Source organism: Diadema setosum, chromosome 13 (assembly GCF_964275005.1).
Source record: "Diadema setosum chromosome 13, eeDiaSeto1, whole genome shotgun sequence".
NCBI lineage: Eukaryota > Metazoa > Echinodermata > Echinoidea > Diadematoida > Diadematidae > Diadema > Diadema setosum.
The window spans coordinates 21,398,997-21,411,549 of NC_092697.1; the positions used below are offsets into that span (position 1 = coordinate 21,398,997).

Genomic DNA, 12,553 nt, shown 5'->3' on the forward strand with positions numbered 1-12,553 from the left:
ATTTCTCGTGGCTCTTAACATCGAGCAAACCTCGAGGTTAGCTAACTACAAGTGCGTCTTCACGGTCTCTAACTACAAGCTTAACCTCGAGGTTTCATAACCTCGAGGTTTCATAACCTCGAGGTTAAGGCTTGTCATCTGAACCTAACTATATATACTAAGAGTGAACGGTCCATATTTGGTTTGGCAAACAAAGGAAGTCAAGTTTTCCTGAAAGATAATCAGCAAGAAGGAATACAAGACCATGGGAAAGCAGGGTCACATATCTACACAACTCAAGTTATGTACATGTACACACTAGCTTCATGACGTATGTTTTAATCATAATACTTTTGTCTTGTTCTTGTAGTTCCAGACTGTCCAAGAATGAATTTTAAAACTCAGAGAACAAATGCCTCATTGACCATACCATAAGACAAAACAAATGATTGTATACACAGTATATTTCACTGTATTTTCATTTTTGTGAAGTTCACAAGTCCACTGATATTTGCCACATCAACTTCCAAAAGTTTTGCATAGTATAGTACGGTATCTCAATGAGAATGCTGTCCCCACTGTCCAGAGCAATATAAGGTAGCTCTCTTTCCATGGGCAATTTATCCCAAAGAAAGAGTTTTCGTATCTCAAAGGAAATATGTGATAACAAAACAGTTCATGATTACCAAAAAGTTTCAGTGACATTGGACAAAGTGTAAATATTGCAATATTTTGAGCATGAGTGACTTATCAAACATGGAGCCATCCTGGGATCACACAAAAAAAAATCAATCTTACCAATCCAGTTCTTTCATAATCATAAGAACCTGGTAGTTGTTTCGAAATCGAAATGGATAATTCATCTGATATCTATCAAACTTCATCTATGTACATTCAAGATGAGTGAAATTAATGTTCATATATTATTAGTCAAAAAAAAAAAAAAAAGATTGACCAAAGTTACAGTTGTGCATAATTCTTAATGTCAAGAAATTAGCTGCATGTAGACAAGTGCACTGTTTGCAACCTCAAACTGGCATTCTAATCATGAGTTGTTACCTGGAAAACCTTTTCTTCTGAATTTGTGCATGAAATGATTAGAAGTACTAACAAGAGAAACCTTTCCCCTTTTTACTATTTCCATTTCTATCAAATCAACAAAAAAAAACCCCTTTTTTATCATTATGTTCACATAAATATGCCTGTACTGAACCAGACAAGGGAAGAGTGTCCCAAATGACACAAAATACATTACAAATTGCCACAGGATCAAAAAGCTCTATTTCATCTCCAATTAAGGTTTATCAAATGAGCACGCAAGCACAACAAAATATGTGCATAATAAGCATGGTGAATGTTGTGTCACATAAGGTACCATTGAGGACAAATTGAGTTTTCTCTCTTGGCCTCCCTATCTGGCATTTTGACTCTAATACATGACATATGGTCAGAGGCATCCATCTCCTTCTGCACACCCCCCCCCCCCCCACACACACACACACAAACACACAGCTGCCCCTGTTGTCTCCAGCAACCCTTTTGAATCAGAAGGGCAGGCCTTTGTCAACTGGCACCCATCCTCAAACTGTGGTGACAGGGGTCTCATTTAAATTCTTCATTGCAGCAAGTTACAAAAGACATGGTGCTTATCAACAAAACAGGAAAAGTAGTAAGTTTATTGATAGATGAATAAATGGTAAATAAAAAAACATAGTAAATATTTAGTCATGAAAATAAATGAAACATAAAACTGAAATAATTAATGCATGCACTCCTACAAGGATGCACATTTGCTGTCTTGCTGTTTTACTATCCCAGAAAAATTTTTAGCATAGTTTTTTGAGAATGTCACTGTAAAGGTATAATGCATAATATTCCTTTTCATTTGACAGGTACACATACAGGTAGACAAAGGCCACACAGATGTTCCATGAGTTTTTATTCAGGAATGACCATAAAACACACGACAAGATAAGGTGAAAACTGGCAATACAGGCGTATACTGTAGTTTATGTCCTTCATACACTGGTGCATTCATAAAGCTATCAGAGTGGCCTTGAACATAAAAGAGCTCCCACACAAATGCAAAAAAAAACAAACAAACAAACAAACAAACACACACACACAAAATGTTGGAAAATGAAATAGATGTGATGATGCATTAATCACAGAATGTTTTAGAATTGTGCACCCCATCATTTTGCAAGATCTCAGGATAAATGAACTGCATGAATTCTATATTTCACTGGCCTTGATATTATCATGCAGCATTAATAGTAACTAGCAATCCTTGCTTGTAAAAGATATTAAGTTTTTAAAACAAATTCTTACTTGTTGATATGGACTTTCATACAACTTAGATAATTTATTCACAATCTATTAAGCTAGATATGCACAAATTCCTGTATTTTCCTTTTGTGCTATGAAGTGAAATTAAAATTAAACATGCTTAATAATCACTGCACTGGCGGAAGGGGGGGGGATGCTGGGATGCTCCCCTCCCTATTATGGTGGCTGAATCATGACCGCTGGGAATTTCAGATTCTCACTTTGGCACTTTTTTGTCATGAAGTCTTGCTCATGTTTGTTTCTATTGGACATACATATGTGATATCATAATATGTCAATTGGTACATGTGCATGTAATTAAAATTGCTTGTTACTGCATATGTGTAAAATCAACAAACTATCAACACACAGTGATAGGCATTTCTTCATAAATCTTGCACTTTCTTCATGCTTCTCATTCTGTTAGAAACTGCACAAAGTTTTGAAACAATAATGTATGTCAAGTACAGGCATGTATCACAATACAAAATATAAAAACACAACAAAACTCAGACATCTCATAAAAGTGACAAGTTTTTTTTGTGAGGGGAAATTCAAGTTTTTCTAGGCAAAGATGACTCAACTGTTTTGTGCTTGACATGGATATGACAATGAACATTTTCTGGGCAAACTTAAAGAACAACAAGACACAGGTACTCTCTAAACTTTTAAAATTCATAACTACATAATGTACTTTCTAATCTATGTGTCCAATTCTACCCCCAAATTCTCACTTATCTACTTTTCTGATTTTAATTGTTTTAAAGCAACACAGTATTAGAATGAAATTACCCTTTATGTTTTAGTGCATATCATAGCTAACAGGTCTCCATAGTACCCATACCATCACAGCATTACAAAATATATTTCTTCCATTTGTCTGAATGGGCATTTACATGTAGGAAGCAGCCCAATATCTGTCATATTATGCAAGTGCTCTGATCATTTTACTTGGCCAGTAGTAAGTTCTAGTTGTCCTGGGCAAGAGGGCAAGTGCATGCAGTACATGCACCCTGAACACTACCTGTCATATTACCCACAATGCCATAGTGACAGGATAGTGGATGCCTGTCACATGACCTTCTTTTAATAGCCTCTACACCATCAAATACAAACCTTTGTGTATACCCTTCAACACTGCTAGCAGCCAATGTGTCCACAGGAATGTTTTAATTATTGCAATCTCTGAGTTTTCAACAAATTTCAAGGCAAATCACACCTCAGAGAGCAAGATGTGTGAAGAATAATTGTAATGAAGAAAAAAAAAAAGCCAGCTGTTGGTTTCCCAGCCTTATATTACAGCAGGAAGACAGATAAAAAAAAAAACAACAAAACATAACATAACAATTTCTTTGATCTGAAGTTTCCCTTCATGGCACAAGCTTATCTGAATTAATTTTAATGTTGGACCAAAGATAAATTTTGTATGCTGTTACTGGCTTTGGATACCAACCTTCCGTAGCCTGTGCCATTTGGTCTTTGTGCCATATAAACACATTCTATTGGACCCCCCCCCCCCTTCTTCTTCTTTGTAATCTCAAGTCATGAAATTATCTTGGTCAGTCTACAATGTTGTTGTACATCTGACTGCTCAAAAAAGACAAAGCCATGTAGCAAAAGCCATGTCCACACACAATATTTATTACATGCACTTTTCTACCCTCCAGACAGCAATTTGGACATCCATTTAACAGGGTGTAGCTGAAATAGAATAAATTAAGCAACAAATGAATAATGCAGCCATTAAAAATTGCAAAAGAGCTTTTTCTCATAGTAGTCATTTTCCAATATATATCAAAACTGGAATATATTTTCTGTACAGTTTCACATATAATGAAAAAAAATGTAATGTCTAAGAACAGCTATCATACAAAAACATTGAGCAACTACTTTTACATCACTGTTGTACTGATTTATCCTAAATATACATTATCAACATTGCTGTTGTGAAATTGTTTATTTCAGCCAGTATAAGGCTGCAAAGGTGGTTAAATATACTACAATGTATGAATCAAACTGAATGTTTATTTACTGGTGAAAGATGTTCATAAAGTGGGGACACTATGCTGAAAAGTGCTTATTTTCTGAAATCTACAAAAATGTTCCAATTTACGAGGAATTGTCAGGTTGGCATGACAGCATGATAATTTCTATGCAAGGGTTTTTTCAATTTGCTATCAGTTCCACCTTCATTCACTGAGACAGATGCTAGATATCTTGAGCAAAGAGAACCTTAGGATGAGGAGGATGAATAATTGCTAACGACAGTAATTACAGCACATTCACTATATCATGTATGTTCAGTATTCTATGCTATCAGGTAAAATTTGGCCTGAGTGTCCTTCGTCAATTCACATCATGATTTATTTACTGTTTGACTGCACTATGCTCAAAATATTGGTATGAAAGTTTCTATGAAAGTCAGGTAATATCCAGCATCATTTCAAGTGATAACAGTTTGATTCGGTACATATATGTACATTTTATCATAAATTTTGAAATGACTGATGACAAACTGGACAGACATGAGAAAATACTGAAGAATTGGCAGAGAATCTGTATTCAACGTCCCATCAATATGTCACTGCTGTGACCAAGGCTACTAACACTGCATTAAAAGCACACACAAGCAATCCTTCAATATCAGCAGTCGGTCGGAGAGGGGAACTCCACTCAGGCTGACTCATCCCACTATTAACACACAGGCAGGTCTGACTCCTCTATGACACATAGCAGTGTGTGTGCTACCGAGACAGCCAAGGTTTATTAGCATGTCCCACTATTCACTCACAGCAGGCTGGGGAACAGGAGCACAGGGAGTGCACGTGTGAGCTACATCCATAACAGAGATGGAAGACTCTGTACCAGAGGTACCGTACCAGTGACACTGCATAAAAAAAGATTACGGCTATGCTGCAGACTGATCCAATTTTACAGGAAGGGTCTACACTCATATGTCATACCAGAAAGGGAAATGGAGATGACAAAGACAATCATAACAGATTTAATGTTGGCTTGTTAATACTATAAAATATATCACCGTCAAATTCACGACAGCCCTACACAGTCCAACTATAGTTATGCTTCTGCAAATATTTTATAAACTGTATGATTTGTTTCTTGCTACTAAATTACATACACTGTATATGGTGTACAATGTAGCACTACACATGTGGAGGAGACTGTTATACTCAAGTACGTACAGTGTACTCTGTATGTGGTTGCATGGGCTCCAGTTATCCAGAATGCTGAAATGGCTGCACCTACGTAGGAGGCCTACCACACATACAGTGGAGACTGCTACTTCTTCATGGTATATTTGTGTACAGCTGACAATTGAAAGGCTGGGACATTGTCTCTAAGAAGGGAAATACCTAGTATGAAATTTCTCTTAAAAAGGGACAGATGATGCTTCTTTCGAATTCTGTCAATGTGGTTCTCATATTTGCAAATTTTGAGTCAGTATGAAACTCTATTTTTCTTTGAAAATACAAATCAGCAAAAATTATCAATTATCATACTTCAGTCATCAATATATGTGCATAACTTGCGTATCTTACATTTGATTGTTGAAATGAAAACATGAAACATGAATGTGTTTCTAATACCTCAGTGTACCTCCAGGCAAAATTTTGCATAATTTATTAAATCAGATAATCAGTGTTTGAGATGTGTGTGCGTGCATGTGTGTGTGTGTGTGTGTGGGGGGGGGGGGGGGGGGTGGGGGGTCAAACTGACCCCATGGCCCACCAGTAAAAACTTGGTCTGAAACAGCCAAGTTGAAATAGGGTTTAGGTAACTAATTAGGTGATCCGAGTATCCTCTCGGATCACCTTCTGTTTTTGTACGGATTCTTTCTTCTTCTTCTTCTTCTTTTTCTTATTTCTCCCCAAAAGTTGTGCATCGATTTGCTCAGAAAGTCCTCTTCCTATCAATTTCAAACTTATACCATATATGTATCGTCTCCCAAAGACGGCAATCGAACTAAAATCAAAGTGATCAGTCGACCGTGACGTCATATGACGTCATTATATGAAAACACATTCTCAATCATATCTCATTAATGGAATGGAATTTTTCAATGAAATTTACGTCACATATATTTCAAGTCAAGGGCATTCTACTCATATTCTCAAAATTCATCTATACCTTAAAACGTACGCGCGCGTTAAAATATTTGTATGCTCAAATCGAGCTCAAATTTTTTTTGCACACGTTTCAGACCATTTAGAGCATTTTTTGAAAAATTGAAACAAAATTGCGGACGCGTACGCGCGCGCACATATACGCACGCACAGCTCATATGCAATAGAAATTTCCCGTTTTTTCACACTTATCGGCTGCCTGAAATGTCAAGGAATATGTCTACCAAGTTTCAAGTCAATCCGACTCAATATGACGTCATACGGGCCCGTCAAAGTTGATATTCCGCGCGCGCGTCAATGGTGATATACAGTGCAACAATGCCAAAAAACTGCCAATTTTAAATCCGATTTTACTCGTCAGAATGGACGGTGACCCCCAATTTTCTTTACATATTCTGAAAGCTGATGAGTTGTACATGTCATTTCATGGGTTGGCGATGCTGGAAAAATGATTAAAAGATATCAAATTTCTTAATAAAATAAAAAGAGTAAATTTTCAAAATGACGTCATCAAATTACAAGTTCACTCGAGCGTATCTCACTTATCCTTTGCCCATTTTCACCCAGATTTTGATATGTTGTAGCTTATTAAATGTTCTTTCATTAATGTAAAAACAACATTTTGATTGGATGACGTTATCGCCTCGTAAAAATGGATTGAAAGTATCCTTGTAAGATTTGACCAGTTTACGTGTTATCTCTATGGGAGAGCAGTTTTTCTGGCAGTGAAAATTGACATGACTCTCTTTTTCGAGCACTTGCTCACTTATGCTTCGGTGAATTTCTCCCAGATTTTAGTATGTTGTAGCTGAGACTTTGGGCTATCGTAAGTATGCCCTCCATTTTTTCATACAATGTCGGCATCACATCGAAAAACTTGGTTGAAAATGGCACGAGGCTTCGATGCAGCGTCATTTTGCTTAATACACAGGGCCTATGGAGAATGAAATAGGTCATTGCGTAGCGCATTCGACTCGTAATCCTAAGGTCCCTGGTTCGAGGCTCACCCCTGCCAATATTTTTTTTAATCTTTTTTAACACTTTTTTCTTCTTTTTCTTTAGTTAATCTTAATCTCCCTTTCCTTACTTTATCTTTTTCTGATTTTTTTCTGCTTCTCCTTCAAATTTCTATAAAATAATATAATTTTTGCTTTATTTTTCTTTCTTTCTACTACTTTCTGTGCAATAGATGAACAACAACAATGGCTATCAATCCCATATTTTGCACATGTTTAGTACATGTCACGTACATTATTTCATGAAATAACAACTACTTGATCGGACACCATCTTGGGTATGTAAATTAGGGTCAAAGGTCATAAATGTTTCATCCTGTATCTTGGTGAATACATGTATTATCTTTCCCATATTTTGCACACGCAAAGACCATGTTACAAGAATCATTTCATAAAATAATTACTTTTTGCTTAGACGCCATCTTGGGTGTGCAAAGTGAGGTCAAAGGTCAAATATACTTCATTCTGTATTTCCGTTAGTGTAGATACGGAATTCAGTACCAAAGATGGCAGGTCTCACTCCCTTTTCTAAATGAGAATCCAAACATCACACGGCCAATGTCCCGTCAACACAGATGAAACCTGTATGGTCATGAATATTGATGGCAGACCTGACTCCCTTTTCAAAATCAGTATCCAAACATCACACAGCCAATATCCCTAAACACAGATGAAACCTGTATAGTCATGCCTATATTGGGATCAAAACTCAAATCATTGATTTTCAAAAGATCGGATCACCTAATTTGTCAGTCTTGACAAATTCCGGGTCTAGTTTATCATTCATTTCTAATTTTCCCACAAGACAATACTTGTTACTGGACATTCCTGGAAAATGACACTTCAAATAAAGTACAGTGACCTCTGACCTCCTATCACCATCACATTAAACATCAAAAGAATTTTTACCCATTTCACCGCATTACTGTATGGTACAGTGCATGACCACCAGATATTCCTGGCCGGTGTACACGTAATGGCTGGAATTACCAATTAGTATCCAAAAGTACAGCAGGGATGCGAGCCTTGTACCATAAAGAGCAGTGCAGTATTCTGAGGACTGAAAAAGATGGAAAACTGTTCTTTTTTTTTTATGAAACCGGCAGAACTTTTTTTTTTTTCATTTTTTTGGCAAAAAACAAAAAACAAAAACAAACTAGAAATGTCGCTTTGGCGACTGGTATGCCTCCGCCATAATGCATGATTTTCCCAATAGGTCTAGATAGTACATGTGGACAATGTGTAATTACATTTTCACAAAATTGGCAAAATATTGAAATGACAAGTTTGTCACAAATGTGTTGAATGTTCACCTTCCTTGACCTAGGTTTAATTGGATGAATAGGAGAGCATGTATCTAGGGATATAAGGACTTTAACTTGACTTTGACCCATTCATACATTTAGGCATTGAGTAATTTTCAAGGTACAGGTGTGGAGAAAAAGTGCAATTTCTGAATTGAATAGTAAATTGTTACCATTTTCATCTGGCCCTTGACCCTAAAATTCATAAGATAATCACTTTCAGGTAGAACATGCATAATATGTACTAAGTTTCAAGATAACTTGAGCCACTTCGAGATATGGAGGAAAAAGTTAGTTCAGCACTTTCACTTGATCTTTGACCTTTTGACCTTTGAGGCAAAAAAAGAAGAAAAAAAAAAAAAACTTTCCAGAGAATTTCTATTAGGTTACACATGCATACACCAAGTGTAAAAAAATAATAACCCTGCTGGCATTGCATAAATATGAGGGAAATAGTAAAATTTTGAAGTGTTGCACTTGACCTTTGACCCCTGACCTTTGACCCCATGAACCCTACATTCTCTAGATAATCACTTCCAGTCAGTACATGTATATACTATGTTCCATGAAGATACCTTGAACAATTTTCCAAGGCACGGAGAAAAAAAAGAAGTTTTGATATTTTTACTTGACCTTTTGACCTTTGACCTTTGACCTCACGACCCAAACTTTCACCAGAGAATCTTTATTGGGTAATACATGTATACACTAAGTTTCAAGAAAATATCTTCAGGCATTCAATAGATATGGCGAAAATAGTGAAATTTCATGTATTTGACCCTGACCTTTTGACCTTTGACCTTTGACCTCATGACGCAAACTTTCACCAGAGAATCCTAATTGGGTAATACATGTATACACTAAGTTTCAAGAAAATATCTTCAGGCATTCAATAGATATGGTGGAAATAGTGACATTTTATGTATTTGACCTTGACCTTTTGACCTTTGACCTTGAGCATGTGCACCCAAAAGTTGATAGGCACAACTTCACCCCCTAATACACATACATGCCAAGTTTCATTAGGATACCTCAACAGGTTTTGATAGTTACCTTGTCCACAAAATTCATTACGGACGGACGGAAGGACGGACGGACGGACGGATGGACGGAAGGACGGACGGACGGACGGACGGACAACCCGAAAACATAATGCCTCCGGCACCACTTCGTGGCGGAGGCATAAAAACAGCACAAAACCCCCTGCAAAAAAGGAACAGTTGGCATCTCTCCAACAGTAACCATTGACTGTGAGCTACATGTACAATGTATTTAACCTTTCACAAAAGTTTCACCACTATAATGCTCATGAATTAACTTCAATTTATTTGTACCCTACCCAGCAAAGTCGCCTAATGTAAAGCAAGAAATGTTTGCGAATTGGAGGCGACAGCCTTTTTCGTGGCGTGAAAATGTTGCGAATTGCCACTGGCATTCAATGCACGTAGTGTGGACAAGAACTTAAGCGTGCATCTTAATTATTGCAAATCTTGGCTCTTGCGAAATTCACAAAATTAAAATGCATGCAAAAATTCCTGGTTTTACAGTACATGATATTCCCATCTGAAGTAATGTCTAGACATGACAGGAGACATTGCAAATCGCCAGTACAGAAACCACTAAGTACTGTTGATCTATGACCTTTTACTCTGATCATTTCACAAAAATTATTTTCTGTTTTAAAATTCATTCATTTCCTGCAGAATTACATGTACAGAACTGTATGTTGCCAACTGACATTTATTAGATTGAGCTATACAGCAGAAAAAAATGCTAATTTTAGCCAAAGTTCAGAGACCTTTAACTATTGGCCATTTGGGATTCTCCTCACTATCCAATCAGCACATCTTAAGAAAATTCTGAAAATCCATTGACTGAGAATAAGCTCTAGGACAGATAGAAGGCCAGTCTGAAGACATTGATGACTCCTTTGAGGTGGAGACATAGAAAATGTATATTTGGGGGGTCCTGGGTGTGATAGAGTTCAATTAGTGAGATCCACAGTCTTACCTCAAAAATCTGCTGTTTCGGGACAAAGTTAAAACAGGTCTACAATTGTACAAAACATATTTTGGGCTTGTGGACACTAGTAAGTTGTTCGTTAAATTTAGCGCTCAAACAACTTAGACCTCTACTAGTGCTTTTAGTCAATAAACATAAGTGTACCGATATAGTGATTGTATGGAGCATTTGGCTTGCGGTAGACGTTCGTGTGGTCACTTTTCAAATGAAGGCGGCGATGCATTGGGGAGCGCTGCAAAGAAGTGGAGGAAACAACCAGTAACAGGAGGAAACAGTGGAAGAGGTGAGTCAAAATGTTGACTGATTAATCCTGTATATATTTTTTTTTTCCAGATTGGTCTGAAAACCAAGCTGGATAAAAATAATAATAACCATTTTTATGCGGGGGAAACTGGGTCGAAGTTGCGTTCAACCAGAACGGTTGAAACCGTCGCAATAGCGTAAATTTATCAATGGTGTCTGTCTAAAGAAGCGAAAAACAGACCCAGCAAATGTCATTAATATAAATGAGAAGTTTTTCGCAGAATTAGACATACTTGTCAATCAAGGGGGACCCCCCCCCCCCCTCACTTGGGTGCATGCGCGCGTCAAGACACCAAGTCATGAAAATCTCACTCATAAAAATTTCTTGAACTTGGCATCTCTGACTCTGAGAATCACTCTATCGCAACTCAGTCTCTCAGGCCTTTCATCTTAATTGTGTGACACCCTTCGTTCATCTTTTTTACATTGAAGGCACCCCTAGTAGGGCCCCTACAACATGGTGACCGAAAGATCGGTCTGTAGACTATCTGGTCGTCGGGGATATGTTCTGCGTAGACTGCGTCTGACTTCCAGAGGAAGGCTGATAAAGTCAAGGAAAGAAGACTCAGACGGATTTCTCTAAGTCACATGGTCTACCATAACCAAGTTACATGTAACTGAATCAGTGAATGGTTTAGACTCTGCCTCTACATAAATGCTAACCAAAGTTACAGACTAAACCAGATCTATAGAGGTCTAGATCTACTAGGCCTGTGAGTCAAGAAATGAAACCCATGGCATGCATGCCCATTGGCATATGGCCATATTACTGTTGTTGACTATCACGAGATTAATATCCTCACATCAGGCCAGTTACAAAGTGGAACTGTTTTATGGATTACATTTAGACTTTTAGTCGTGTCTATCAAATGTCAAAACCATTGCCTTGGTAAGAAATTATGCGTTTGACAGTTGAACTAGCGGACTAGCTAGATAGGAGGGTCTAACGTTACTACCAAAATCCAAGTGGTAGGCCTACGTAAATTAGTGTGTGTGTGGTTACCATCACTCCGTTGAATATCGACGTTCATTCCAACTCGCAGATTAAATCCCTCGCTCATCTTGCCGGAATTTATCACCATGCGACGACGAAAAACAAAACTCAGGTGTGCCCGGTTGATTCACTGTGAACAACGTCTTATGTGTTGACTATTAAGACCCTTTTAGTCGACTTATGATAGGGACTATCTGACTAACGTTAGCTCACTAGTGCGGTAACGAGTCCATCCGGCATTGGTTTCAGTTGGAACCAGTTGCTAGCTAGCTAGCAGATCACATCGCTCGCCAGGCAGGGCGGCGGGCGGCAGGCAGGCTAGGTACGTACACACGCAGCCAGGATCGAGAGGCTCACCGACTGTTCCACGGTACTGTACGTATACGTACCCGTACGTTCGAACAGTCGTACATTACTATTCAAACCAAAGATAAAGTACCGGTAAGCGCACGTTGATTCAAA

At 37.7% G+C, this 12,553-nt stretch overlaps 1 protein-coding gene across 1 annotated transcript in view; it reads right to left on the bottom strand.

The window, feature by feature from the left end:
* The window catches only part of LOC140237263 (kinesin-like protein KIF2A), a 33,174-nt gene extending 20,983 nt beyond the window's left edge, over positions 1-12,191 (bottom strand). The window contains exon 1 of the mRNA XM_072317207.1: positions 12,101-12,191. Coding sequence (XP_072173308.1) covers positions 12,101-12,179 — 79 coding nt within the window. The 5' untranslated portion in view covers positions 12,180-12,191. The remainder of the gene's footprint in view (positions 1-12,100) is intronic.
* Between the last annotated feature and the right edge of the window lie 362 nt (positions 12,192-12,553).